Source organism: Dendrobium catenatum, unplaced genomic scaffold (genome assembly GCF_001605985.2).
Source record: "Dendrobium catenatum unplaced genomic scaffold, ASM160598v2 fragScaff_scaffold_1200, whole genome shotgun sequence".
Classification (NCBI taxonomy): domain Eukaryota; kingdom Viridiplantae; phylum Streptophyta; class Magnoliopsida; order Asparagales; family Orchidaceae; genus Dendrobium; species Dendrobium catenatum.
Window position 1 is genome coordinate 241,096 of NW_021319662.1, and position 14,849 is coordinate 255,944.

Below are 14,849 nucleotides of genomic sequence, written 5' to 3' on the forward strand. Positions count from 1 at the left end.
ACTCTCCAAAGCACTTCTCTTAGAACTTTATCATATGCTTTAGTTAAATCAATAAATATCATATGTAGATCCTCCTTGTTTTCTCTATACTTTTTCATCAAACCTCTCAATAAAAGTATAGCTTCTATAGTAGACCTACTCAACATGAATCCAAATTAATTTTGAGAAAAATTAGTATCACGTCGTAACCTATGTTCAATAACTGTCTTCCATAGTTTTAATGTATGACACATTAACTTAATTCTTCTATAATTCGCATACTCTTGTGCATCATTTTTATTCTTAAAAATAGGATCCAACACACTCCTCCACTCATCTAACATCTTTCTAGTATTCAAAATAATATTAAAAAGTTTCATAAACCAAAAAATTATTCTATCTCTTAAGCATTTTCATGCATTTATTGGAATATTATCAGGTCCAATAGTTTTTCTACACTTCATTTTCCTTAAAGCCTCTCCTTTAGTAATATGATGATAAAAAAAATATTTTCATTTTGTGTGTTAAAGTTGCTAAAGTCAATCGTATTATCACATGAATTTTTTTCACCCCTCATGAGACAACTTAAATGATATGCTGGGAGGGGGTTTTTAAACTTGTTTTGGTGTTTTGGACTCATTGGGATTGTTAGTTTAGTGAAATGGATGATATTTTAACTCTTTTATGTAAATATGTTATTATGTGGCAATTCTTTGTGAAATTGTATTTGTCTTCCATCATCTTCATAGCATTCGGTCATATTGGCTTGTGGGAACACTTGGTGATTAATATAGACAAAGGACTTGCGTAACTATGATTTTGTGGATTGTGATATTTTTTGCATGGTTTTTGCCAATATGTTCAATGAACAAGGATTCCTTTTGCTTTCATGCCCAAAGCCAAAGCCAGTTTTATTAAATACGAGTATTTATGATTTATAATCATATATATTATGTATATATAATTATTTATTACTCAATCAAATTTAAATCATCAAGTAATAAAAATTATCAACAAATATAATGATACATATAATAATATTAATTTCTTACTATTCAAATGTTAATTAAAAAAAGAATAAAATATATAAATGATATAAATAACGTGGTGCTAGAAGAATGCTTAAAAAAATCAAGAATATACTCATGAGTTTGAGTGACAATGCTATGATGTGACATAACAAGCGCTTTTTTGCAAGCTTGTGCTTCACAAACAAGTGATTCATATGGCCAGCACATCGTTTTACTTCGCTCCTAAAGCCTACTTTTAATAATGTTGGTTTGTGCATCACATCTTAGATTTACATTCGGGAAACTATAGACCATAGGAAGCCTGTTCGGAATTGAAGGTTTAATTCAATTGCATCTGTTGACACAAGTTAAAGACCTGATTTTGGTAATATATTTTTTTTCTTGCCTGAAGCCTCTTGTTTTCTACGTTGTTTTTTTCAGTGGAAATTGTATGCATGCTTTTCCTTGGTGGTACATTTTGGTCATTTTAAATCTTATCAATATTAAGTTGGTATATACCAAGCTTTTTAAATATGCCTTTTTTATTATTGATGCCAGGACTCCATTGGGGACATGCTAGTAGCCTTGGAAGGAATCCTTCAATCTGAAAATGAAAGAAATTTGAGCCTGACAATTGAAGTTGTAAATAAGTTATTGAGCAGTTTAGGGAGTTCTATACGTCAGTATCATGTGGTTGAGGTAGTGTTTGCTCTATCACGCTTGGTGTCATTATCTCACCCAGTGGTTATTATTTCATCTGCAATTGCCTTAAATCGCATCCTGACTAACCTTGGTCACATGAGATCTGAGGTCTACATGGAAATATGGAAAGCTTTGGAAAAGGCCAATATAGTACACAATATTTCTCTTGGCCTACAGGATTATCTTGTTGGAATATCATCATCTGAATATTTCATACAAATGAGTTCACTTCTTAAGACTATATTGTGGAAGTGGCCTTCCTCTAGGTATTGTGTTTGGAGCAACTCTAATTTGATGGCTAAACTGGGAGACGGATTATCTGATCCAGATTCTAAAATAATTGTTGGTGTTCTGAACTTGTGTTCTGCTTTAGGTATCATTAAACTTTGTCCATTCTTTATATTTAGTCGCATACATATTTGTGGATTAGTTTCTCAATTTAATCTTCTTTTTTATTGAAACACACTAGTTTGTTTCAGCTCTTTGTGGTAACGGGGCACTGAAGATTTTAGAGAACGAAGAGCTTCTTTCTAAAATTGTCTGTGCCCTGGAAAGTTCACAGGATTATAACGTTCGAGTAGAAGCACTGAAAATATGTCAACAATTATCGGTACAAATTATGAAGCAGAGAATTTTGTAACATTTACTGCTCATAATGCATAATAACTTCCTTTCTTAACAGAGATCTCAAGAGGGATGCTCGAAGCTAACCAAAAGTCACTGTGACTCCATTGTTCAAGGAATATTTGCTGCAATGAGTGAATGGTGTTCATTGGGTTCTAGAAAGGTACCCCCTGATCAAATGACTTTAGTAAAGGAAGCATGTCAATCTGCATTAATGACGCGCTGGGCTGGGATTCATCATTCCTATTTCTGGAAGCTTAAGGTAGATAGGATCCTTCTTGATGTTCTTACAGGCAATACCAGCACAGCTTTCGGAAATGAAATTGTATTCCATCCAGAAGACATAATAGCTGAATTTTCTAGTAGCTGTATAGAAATAAGATCATACATTTGGAATATTCTTGGATATATTGCAGCACATTGTGCGGAAGATTTTCTTCCCTATAATGGGAAATCGGGTTACTTAGAAGTACTTATTAACATTGCTTGGTATGCTTTTCCTACTTGTCCAAAATATCACTTTCATGTTTCATTGTAGGCAGCACATTCCTGTTACATGTATTATATTCCTTTGTGTTGTTGAAATGCGCATTCTACTACTGTTTTCGTGAATCTTATACTTTTCCCTCCTTTTTTAAACAGCTTAATGGCCAATGAGTTTTGGTATAATGGCAAAACATGCTCATCGTCTAATTTATGTGAAGTTGAGCCTATTTCTAGGGCAGTTCTACTGATGGTTTTTTCACCCTGCAAGTTCATTTCATCACAGGCAAGAAATTGCATAGCAAAAGTGGCCTGGACTTCCGGCACTGAATACCTTGAGAAGTTATTAGGTTCCCTGATGTTTAATTTTAGTGGTGACGCCTCTCCAGTTTCATACAGTCTTCATACTCTCATTAACCTTGTAAGTCTAGCTTGCTATTCAACTTTGCCATTATATCAACAGTTCATAGTTCAAAGAAAAGGTATAGATCTATTGGCTGATATCATTAGGAAGTGCTTGAAAAATGAGACACATGTTAGCATGCCAAATATTACTTCTCATCTGCATGGTGCTTCTGATGGAAAACTATGTTGCTGGAGTAATATAGAAGATTGGGTAGGTGGGGACCTGATCTTGTTTCACAGTCTTCAGATACTTTCACAATTGATACCTTTCTCTAACTTCATATGCGATTATTCCAAGATAATCTCAAGAGACTATGTCACCTCCAATAATTTGGGAGTTTTGGTTGAATCTTTGTTCAAGAGTCTTAGCAGTATATTAGACAACACTTACAGCCCTGGAAGCAGATGGTATGCTCAATACGTGTTAAGCTTCTTTGGGCTATATGGCTTTCCAAGCAAGCTTGGCAAACGGATGGGCGTTGCACTCACTGAAAATGAACTTGCTGACATACAATTTTTATTTACAAATGGTCAGCCTTTGAGAGTTCATGGTTCCATTCTCGTGGCTGTCTGTTCTTATCTTCTACCTCCTAAAGATTCTTTCATTAAGAAGAATATATTGGATTGTGAATCTTTGAAAGGAAATAGGCAGCACGGAACAAATTTCAGACATGAAGTAAAACTGTCTGAACGTGTTGATAGTTCCGTGCTTATGAAGATTCTGGATTATATTTATACGGGGTTTATTATTGTTGAAGATGATGAGGTAAAATCTGTACGTATTCTAGCAAAGCGCTGTGGCTTGAATTCCCTGTCATATATGCTTAATAGAAAACTTCCAGAATGGGGAACTCCTGTCCCAAACTGCGACTTTAGCCATGCACTTGAACCAGCAGAACATCATCTTTCGTAAGTTTAATATTTGGTAAAATTAATGAATTGGTAGTTTATTTTTCTCAGATGTATTACTTTGTTAATACAACACAAATTCGAGTGTTGCCTCAAAGTAGATTCATAATTTAGGTTAGGTGGTGATTTTGATGTGCAATTATGGGGAAAATGATGGGAAAAATTAACGTGATCAAAAGATGGTTAAAGTTATTTAGATAACTTAAAATATACATCAATTGTGGTTCTTTCTAAGCAATGGTGTTAGGTATTGACTCAATATTCGTGCATGAATTATATGTTGAGGTAGGTATTAAGCTTCTTGTTCGAAAACTTGGAAATGGGTTAGGTCAATTTATATAAATACATTTGCTTTGGGTTTGCGGCTATATAAGTTGATGCATGAAAGCTTAATTGGCATGAAAGCATAATGCAATTTTGAGTTTTTCTGAGGGAATTGAGATGAGAGAGAAGAGGGGAAATGAGCAAAAACAAAGAGAAGGAGATCACAAGAGGCTCTTTTTTTTTTTTTAAATTCGATGTATTGTCTAGACTAACTGATGATACTTTGTTGGGGAACTTTTGAAGTCGGCAATGTTTTTATATTTGTTTAATCTTCTTTGTTTGTTATCTCTCTCAAGTTAATCCTCTTTTACTTTTCTCAAAAGACTTTGGGCTTCTGTTTTCTTTGTTGATTGAAGATGTGTTTGAATTTTGTGAAGGGTTGGTGAATGTTTTTTATGTACACCAAGTTTGTGGCTTTTTTTAGTAGATCGGATCTTCTTTCCTCTCCTACGGACATAGGCGTATCATAAAGATTGATCCCCCCTTAAAGTTTCTTTGTGGTTCATTGTACTTGTTTTGCTTGTTTTTGGGCTAATGCTTTTGCGGCTTAAAATTAGGCATACTTTTTTCCTAATAACTGGTATCAGATTGGAGGCTTATATTGAATAAGATGATCACGAAGTTCAAGATTGAAAAGTTCGATGGCTCAAAGAGTTTTGGAATTTGGAGAGCCAAGTTATGTGGTGTTTTAGTTAAGTAGGCCTTGTGAAAGCACTCATGAGGCATGTTGAGGTGCTTGAAATTATGAGTGAATAAGAAAAATAAAGATGAATGAAAGGGCTCTCTTAGAAATTCAATTATATTTGGCGGATGACATCTTAACAGAGGTCATAAAGGAAACAACCATAAGAGGTTTGTGGCTTAAGTAAGAGTTTTTGTGTATAACCAAAAATCTGTCCAGTAAATTCTATTAGAATTTGAAATTCTGGTTGTTTCATATGAAAATGCGTATGCCCATTAAATCATATTTGAATGATTTTAATTTCGTTATTTGAGATTTAAGGAATATTAATTTGATTGTCGATGGCAAAGATTGAATTTTATTGTTATAATGCTCTTTATCTTGCTCTTACACCTATTTTTGTGGCACCATGTTGCCTGGGAGAGTACAACTAGCTTAAATGATGTAAAAAAAATACTTTTTTTGAAGACGCGATTTTTAAGCTGGAGTGTACAGGAAATTAAAGCTAATTGAGGGATTATTAGTTATGGGGAGATTTTTGAGGAAGGTTCTACCTCTTACCATGATTGGATTAATTATTGTGGCAGTTTCAAGATTATTACCTGCTTATATCGTAAGAGGAAATGACATGTTTAGAGAGATTTTAGTTCTTTGAGGAGAAATGAAGAACATGTAAATGGAAATCACAAGGAGTGCTTAGCTAATGCATATGTTGTTGTATATCGGTTTTCTTATGATATTTGTGATTCTCTTTGGGGATTGACGGATATAGGTGCGAAGAGTAGTGGATTCTAAACTTAAACTTCTTCAATTCATATTTATTTATTGTGGTGATATTTTCCTTGTGTGAGCTAGGTTCTGGTGGCTGCGTTGATATGAGAAATAGAATTGTGTGCAATGCTGTAAATTTTGGCACTATAAAGTTGATGAGACAGAATATTGTTATTGTTTTGTTGGCTAGAATGTATATAGATCTAAGAAAAGATTTAATATCCTTAAGTTCTCCAAGTGTTGGAGGATAAAAGTTATTTTGTAATGCTCATGCTCTTAAGGTCTGTAAGGGTCCTTTTTAATTGTTTGGAGGCAAATAGAGTTGAACATTATGCATTTTATGGTTATTTTGAAGGTAAATAGAGCTGGTGAGCTATGTGATGCACAGTGCAATATTAAATGATGATTTGTTGGATTTAATGACGTCGGTGAAGCATTGAAATTTGGAGAAGCAAAGGAAAGCTAGCTTCGAGGCTGTTGGAAAGATTTCAAAGCTAGAAGAGGCACCATGGGCAAAATTTTGGAGATTATTGGGAGGAGATCGATCTTTTGTTGTAAATCTATCCCGGTGTTAGGTTGTGCCATTGCAGTATCTAAGGTGAGGAGATGGCCACTTCAAGTGTATGAAATCAGTGGTTGGTGCATAATTTAGTTTAGATGTACCTTTGTAGAGTGCAACATTTATGGTACACAACATTTCCATGGGTACTTAGCTTGAAAGACATTTACATTTGATGAGACTGTGAGATTGAGCCTTTCAAGGTTTTTGGAGCTTAGAGCTCATTTTGGGGAGGATCTGCTACATGAGAGATCCAGTTATTGTCATAATGTTGAGTCAAGGGGAAGATTTGTTTGGTATTGAGTTTATATTCATGCATGGATTGTATGGTGAGGTAGGTATAAAGTTTGTTGTGTAAAAAATTGAAAATGGATTAGGTGACGGATTAGATATTGACTCAATATCCATGCATGAATCATACGTTGGGGTCAGTATCAAGCTTCTTGTGTGAAAGCTTGAAAATGGACTAGGTGATTTTGTATAAGTTAGGTAAGCTTTCATTGAGTTGGTGGTTATATAAGTTGATGCATGAAAGCTTAATTGGCATGGAAGCATAAAATAATCTTGACCTTTTATGAAGTACTTAAGAATAACTAAGAAGAGAGGGAAGAGTAGGAGGAAGGAGCAAGAAATAGAAGGAAATTACAAGAAGATTGTTTTAAGGAGTTCAATTATCATCATGACTAAACAATACCTTTTTGAGGAATTTTTGAAATGGATAATTATTTGCTTTCTCTCCTAAGTTATTTCACTCAAACTTGTCTAAAGGGACTTGACATTTCTTATCTATTTGTTTGGTGAAGCTATACTTGGGTTTGGGGAGGGCTTGTGTGTGTCATTATTGCACACCACAATTGTGATTTTCCTTTTAGTGAATCAGATCATCTCTCATCTCCTATGTATATAGGCTCATTTAAGCTTTACCATGGAAGTTTTAGTGCTCTGATTTGTGTTACTTGATCTCTTTAAAAGTTAATTGTGGTTATCATGCTTACTCTTAGGTTTACACTTTCGTAACATAAAGTTGGGCATACTCTTTTCTTTAGAAATAACAAAGAAATGAGGATGGAGTTTAAATGAAATAATTTGAATATGCTATACTTGATGAGGTCTTATGTTGTAATTTTGGTTCAGTAATATTTTCTATGACGTAATGGATGTCATATCCTCTCACAATAGAAATAAAGAAACAGCCTAAGGAAAGTAAAACCCCCCATAGTTCAGTTTTGCTCATTTCTAAGATTTTATTTTTATTTTTAGGTTGAATTGTGCTGTGCTGATACGTTGTTTTTTGTTGATAAGTTTCTTGTTGTTGCGGAATATGTTGATCCCTCATTTTTTGTTATACAGGGACACTATATTGGAAGCGAATGAGATTACTGGAGTGACTTGGACTTGTGCTATGTGTGTACTAACTTTGCCGCATATTCATGCGCACAGGGTCATATTATGGTCTAACTGTGGTTATTTGCGAGCACTATTTCAGTCAGGAATGAGTGAAAGGTGAGTCTTAATTTTTTACCTTTGAAGATAATTGGCGTCATCTCTTTGTTTCTTTGGGTTTATATTATCTACAGGTAAATATGGCAGTTGCTAGCATAGTTATTCTACTTTCTACAACCATTAGCAAACTCCCAGTGCAGCTGCATAGGAAACATGCTGATTTGAAGAATCTAAGGGTGGTTTTATAGTTATAGATGACAACAAAGATGATTTCCTACAAGTAATGAAGCGTGTGCTATTAAATGTGCGTGGTTATGATGGGAGTTATAATTTGAATGCATTAAACATACCTCTAAAAGCTGGATTATGAGAATCATTGCTTTCAGATCATAATGAGATAGATAGCAATTTATAATTTGTACTATAAACCATGTTGGTGTTCTTTTTTGATTAGCCCAAGTAGAAGAAGAAGAAGAAGAAGCCTTTAGCCCACTACGTGGGATGGGCTACTTGAATCTTTTTCTCCAATGTGTTCTATTAAGAATTGAATTCTCATTTAAATCTAATAAAAAATGTCTTTTTTAATACTTTCTAACCAGGTCTACCTGATGGGGACATCAGATCGTGGAAGGTTTATCAGAGACGTGGCCGCCGATCTACGGCCACGATCGAGTTTTTGTATTTTTGAGTCATTTGTGTTATTTTATTATTCATGCATTTTATTTATTATGTCTTTATATTTTCTGTTTGTACCCCTTTAACGGGAAGTGTCGTATGTAAGCCCAAAGGGCAGGAGTGTCTTTTATTTCATTGAGTCATTATATCTGGCTATTTATAGCCTCTTCTTTCATCTTATGAATGAATGAATGATTGCTTATTAAAAATTTCTTCTCGCATGAGAGTTAGGAGAGCTTGAGAGTTCTAAAGGAGAGAGCTTCCTAGGAGAGGAAGAATCGTGCAATACCCACCAACCTAGATAAATCGGGTTCGTGGTTTCCGTACTCATACTCTTTTCCTTTCTTCATCCCCACTCCAACATCAAAGCCGTCGAGCCCCTTCACCTAGCTGAAACCCCTTCCCCTCCCTCCTAACCTCACGGCCAAAACCTCCAAACCCGAACCCCCATGCCACCGGTTCCACCAACCTAGCCGCCGGCTCCACTCCCTCTCGCCCATTAAATTCCTTGCCTAATTTGGGGTGGACATATTTTTGGCAGATTTCAAATTCAAGTTCATGTAATTTGAAATTTGAAATCTTTCCTAATTTATGAATGCTATTTTTGGAAAGTTTCTTAATTGAAACTTATTTGAATTTAAAATTCAAAGAGGATTTTAAAATCCCTTTCCTAATATTCAAAACCAAATCAAGCAACATTAATTTCCCTACACAAATCCCTCCCTCTCTCCTTAATGTCGCCGACCCCCCTCTTTGTTTTGGATTAGGAAATATTTCCTAAAACCCCTCCTTGTTTTAAGTAACAATTCCAATCTCCCCCAAATCTCTCTTAGCCGAAATTTCCTCCCCATAATTTCCTCAAATTGATTTCCTAATCTAAGGGATTGATTTGGGAAATCAAATCCCCACCCCTCATCTACCCGCCGCCCCTCCACTTTCCCCTTTTCCTCTTGCCGCCTCTCCCTCTTTCTCCCTCTCTCTCCAATCGTCTCTCCCCCTCTATTTTATTCCAAGAGAATTGATGCCTTGAGTTCTCTCTTCCCAATTCCTCACTCCTATTCCAAAATCTGAAATTTCTCTCAGATTTTTGGAGCAAAATCTGAACTTGTTTTCAGATTTTTGGGAAAGAGACTTGGAGTTTGTTTCTTCTCCCTTTGCAAGAGAAACTTCTTTCTCTTGGCCACCAATCGAGAGGAGCATCAACCGCTAAGAAGATTCTACCTTCGATCATCCATGAATGGCGGATCCGGAGACTGAATATGGATTAACTTGGGGGGACGACGGCTTCACCGACATCCTACGATCCACCTTCTTCGACGTGAATCCGAGGATTGACCACACCGTCGAAGACTATTTGGAGGCTTGGAGCGAATTCTATATACCTTGGTGGAAGCTATCGACGAACACGTCGAAAGCATCGAGTGGAGGATCTCCACCTATCCTTGACAAAGGTTTCTCTTCCTCCTTGCATCTTACCTCTTTTAGTCTAACTCCTCTTGATTTGATTGCAGTCATGACGGACTCCTCCGCATTGCTCTTGCTTAAGCTTAGTAAACGTAGGATTTGAGTGCACCTCTATGATATCTAATTCTCATTGTTAAACTAGGTATTATTTTGAAAACTACTATTATTCGTTGTGTTGTTTTCCTATTTATTTTGGAAGTTTTCAAAGCTCTCACCATATGATTTAGCCTAAGCAGATTACCACTAATTGTTTTGATTCATTGTTTGAATTTGCTAGTGGTTTTGTTCTAGAATTATTCTTATCATAAGTTGTGCAAAATTCATATGAGTTAAAGTGCATTTCATTTACGTAGTCCTGCATCACTACCTCTACTTTTTTAATATAAGCCGAATTTAATACATGTACTCTCCTAATAGGGTTATCGAAAAGTCAATGTTTTATGTGACCATACCATTTAATACGACTCTCTCTAATGTTATCTATCATTGGAGCTACTCCAACCGTTTCACGTATATACTCGTTTTGCATTCTATCTCTAAGTGTGAAGCCACTCATCCGCCTGAGTGTCCTCATCTCTGCAACACTTAACTTAATTTTGTTTTTTTTTTTATTTTTTTTATTTTTTTTTTTATTTTTTTTACACTTAACTTAATTTTGTGCTTCTCTTTTAACGGTCAATATATTGCGCAATAAAGCGTTGCAGGTCTCACCACTATATTATAAAATTTTCGCTTAAGTTTGAGGGGTAGTTTTCTATCACACAAGCTCGATGCATTGCTCCACTTCAACCATCCAACTTGAATTCTACTTGTAATATTTCCATCTATTTCACTATCGTTTTGGACAATAAGCCTGAGATATTTAAAACGTGCACTCTTTTTAATGACTTGATCACTCAATGTTACAATCCCTCCATTAGATCTATTACTACTAATACAATCCATATATTTGATTGTAGATCTACTGAAACAAAAATTTTTAGACTCTAAAGTTGACCTCAATGATTCGAGTTTTTCATCAACTCCCTCTCTAGTCTTATCAACAAGAAGAATATCATTAGCAAAAAGCATACACCAAGCTATATTCTAATTCAAATGTTTGGAAGAATATGAATGACTAAAGCAAAAATATATGGGCTTAAAGATCCAACTGAAATAGAACAATGCTTGGTCAAACCACCTTGTGTTTGAAAACAAATACAGGTCATGCATTATATCCTTAATGACTTAAATATAAGTATTATTAACTACTACTTTTCTAGAACTCTCGAGCACTTCTTTTGAAACTTTATTATATGCTTTGTCGAGCGGCTCGTCGATCTCAATCGAGCTCAAAAAGAGTATACTCAGTATCAGTCGTCGTGTCCACTATCGAGCCGAGCTGTTGAGTTTCATCGTTTTGTTCGCGGTCGTCCCAGTCGAGCTGCTCATCAAGCCGATGAGCCAAGTCCGACGCCTGTTCGAGCTCGAGCTCGATAAGCTCGACTCGTCGAGCCTGTTATCGAGTCGAGTTTGAGCCAGCTCACGAGCCGGCTTGACTCGGTTGCACCCCTAGTTATAGATGACAACAAAGAGTATTTCCTACAAGTAATGAAGCGTGTGCTATTAAATGTGCATAGTTACGATGAGAGTTCTAATTTGAATGCACTAAAAATACCTTTAAAAGCTGGATTATGAGAATCATTGCTTTCAGATCATAATAAGATAGATAGCAATTTATAAGTTGTACTCTAAACCATGTTGGTGTTCTTTTTTGATTAGCCCAACAAGAAGAAGAAGAAGCAACCTTTAGCCCACTACGTGGGATGGGCTACTTTAATATTTTTTCTCCAATGTGTCATATTAAGAATTGAATTCTCATTTAAATCTAATAAACAATGCAATTTTTAATACTTTCTCACAAGGTCTACCTCTACTTTTTTTAACATAGGCCAAATTTAATACATGTACTCTCCTAACAGGGTCATCAAAAAGTCGATGTTTTATGTGACCATACCATTTAAGGCGACTCTCTCTAATGTTATCTATCATTGGAGCTACTCCAACCTTTTCACGTATATACTCGTTTTGCATTTTGTCTATAAGTGTGAAGCCACTCATCCACCTGAGCCTCATCTCTGCAACACTTAACTTAATTTTGTGCTTCTCTTTTAATGGTCAATATATTGCGCAATAAAGCGTTGCAAGTTTCACCACTATATTATAAAAATTTCCCTTAAGTTTGAGGGGTACTTTTCTATCACACAAGCTCGATGCATTGCTCCACATCAACCATCCAACTTGAATTCTACTTAAAATATTTCCATCTATTTCACTATCGTTTTGGACAATAAACCTGAGATATCTAAAACGTGCACTATTTTTAATGACTTGATCACCCAATGTCACAATCGCTCCATTAGATCTATTACTACTAATACAGTCCATATATTTGATTGTAGATCTACTTAAACGAAAACTTTTAGACTATAAAATTGACCTCAATGATTCGAGTTTTTCATCAACTCCCTCTCTAGTCTTATCAACAAGAAGAATATCATTAGCAAAAATCATACACCAAGCTATATTCTAATTCAAATGTTTGGAAGAATATCAATGACTAAAGCAAAAATATATGGGCTTAAAGATCCAACTGAAATAGAAAAATACTTGGTCAAACCACCTTGTGTTTGAACACAAATAACAGCTCATGCATGTATATCCTTAATGACTTAAATATAAGCATTATAAACTACTTTTCTGGAACTCTCGAGCACTTCTTTTGAAACTTTATTATATGCGTTCTCTAAATTAATAAATATCATATGTGGATCCTCTTTACTCTCCACATACTTCTCCATCAAACCTCTCAACATATATATAGCTTTCATAGTATACCCATTCGGTATGAATCCAAAATAATTTTGATAAACATTAGTTTTAAGTCGCCACATTTTCTCAATTATTCTCTCCCATAATTTTAATATATGACACATTAACTTACTTCCTCTATAATTCACACACTTTTGTGGTTCACCTTTATTCCTAAAAATAGGAACAAGCACACTCATCCACTCATCTAACACCTTTTTTGTCTTCAAAATAATATTAAAAATTTTAGTAAGCCAAAAAATTCCTTGATCTCTTACGCATTTACATATTTCTATTGGAATATCATTAGTTCCTTCTACATTTCTACATTTCATTTTTTGTAAAGCCTCTCCAACTTTGATTTTACTAATATGACGCTAAAATAAAAATATCTAGTTTCATTTAGGGTACTTCGATCACTTAAGTCGTATTCTCACAACCTTCATTGAAATGTTTATCAAAATATCTCATCAAATTATGTTAACTATCCTCTTCTAAGAAAATTATTTTTTGATCTTCATCTTTAGTGTACTTTATTTTGACTAAATCTTTACTTCTCCTATTTCTTTGTTTGACTAACTTATACATTAATATTTCGCCCACATATAAGAAAAGTGCAAAATTGGATGCATAATTGGCCTTGTATAGTTCACCCATTTTCGAACCCAAAACTTCTGCCCATTGGCTATATCTAAAAGAAATCATAAGAAAGTGCCTTGCTTATTGTTAGCTGGTCTAGGAGGGACTAATCAAGATGGTCCGGAAGGGACCGACCCAGGTTTATACCAGGCAGAAGCCTGGTCCGCCCCATTCGCCTTCCTTAGGGTGGGCCCAGGGTTTAATGCAAAGGTGGAGGGGGTGGCTAGGAGGGAATTTCAAATTGGGAGGGCTGTTTTGGTATTTTTGTTTGGATTGTATGCTTTAAATAGTATTTGTTTACCATAGGGTTAGGGTTAGGTTATGTTTGGCTGAATTTAGTTTTCCTAATGATAGAAAGTACTCTAGTAGGCAGCTGGATTTTGGGAGAACCAGATCTTCCTCTCCAATTATAGATCCATTGTATCTTGTTGTTTTCTTCCATTTGTCATCAAAGGTTTCTTCTATTTCTTGAAGCGCTTCCTAATATTTATCAATTTTTAATATTTAAAAAATGATTTTGATAGAAGTAGAAAGTGGTATGCTTCTAATTCAGCTACTAGATTATATTTATTGCAATTAAATATTAAAAATGATGTCATAAATCACATTCAATATCTTCAAAATTTGACTTGATTATGCATTTTATTTTGGGTTCTTAATAAGAAGTTGATACCAATACATGTCATAAAAGTATCAATTGCAAACCTATGCAAAAAGTACATCAAAAGTTGGTATGAAAATTTTTTGATGTCATAGCAGCCTTTTTTAGCTATGCAAGTTCTAGTCGCTTGGCTAGCAGACATGTCTTGTCATTTGAACTTTCTGATCGTTTTTATAATTGGCATAGCTAATTTAGGCATTTGTTATTGAATTTATCGGTTTGATCCTACTCTATAAATAAGAATCCATAGTAGTATCATGATATGTTGTAATGAATGATGATTGATGAAGAAATAGAAGTTCTATTTTCCATTGAAGGCCGTTTGTTACAAGTAGAGGAGTAGATTATGTCATAACTCACCAATTGATTTTTTTTCTTTCAATTTTAAACCATCTTCTCATCTATTTCCATCTTTCCCTTATTATTTACCTTTATTTTCATGAATATTATTTCCAAACCAAGTCATCATCTTGATCAAGGACTTTCAATTCTATCGAGCATCAATTTAGTCATAGAGCAGAAGTTTCCATGTCATTGTTAATCAAATTTTGTACCTTATACCAGAACTTTACATCTTAGAATTTTATGGCTTAATGTGTAAGTGTTCTCTAGAGAAGTATGCAAGGTTTGTTAGGGCATCACACAAAGGTGATGCATGACCGCATAGTC

The 14,849-nt window shown here is 34.8% G+C and overlaps 1 protein-coding gene across 7 annotated transcripts in view; it reads left to right on the top strand.

Moving 5' to 3' along the window:
- Window positions 1–14,849, top strand: part of LOC110102881 (BTB/POZ domain-containing protein At1g04390) — a 31,221-nt gene that overhangs the window by 12,361 nt on the left and 4,011 nt on the right. For 3 of the 7 annotated variants that reach the window (XM_020831372.2, XM_020831373.2, XM_020831374.2), the window contains 5 exons: window positions 1,548–2,064; window positions 2,171–2,301; window positions 2,374–2,804; window positions 2,958–4,112; window positions 7,799–7,951. In XM_020831372.2, coding sequence (XP_020687031.2) covers window positions 1,548–2,064; window positions 2,171–2,301; window positions 2,374–2,804; window positions 2,958–4,112; window positions 7,799–7,951 — 2,387 coding nt within the window. The other 4 variants (XM_020831375.2, XM_020831377.2, XM_020831376.2 and 1 more) reach the window with 4 other exon arrangements.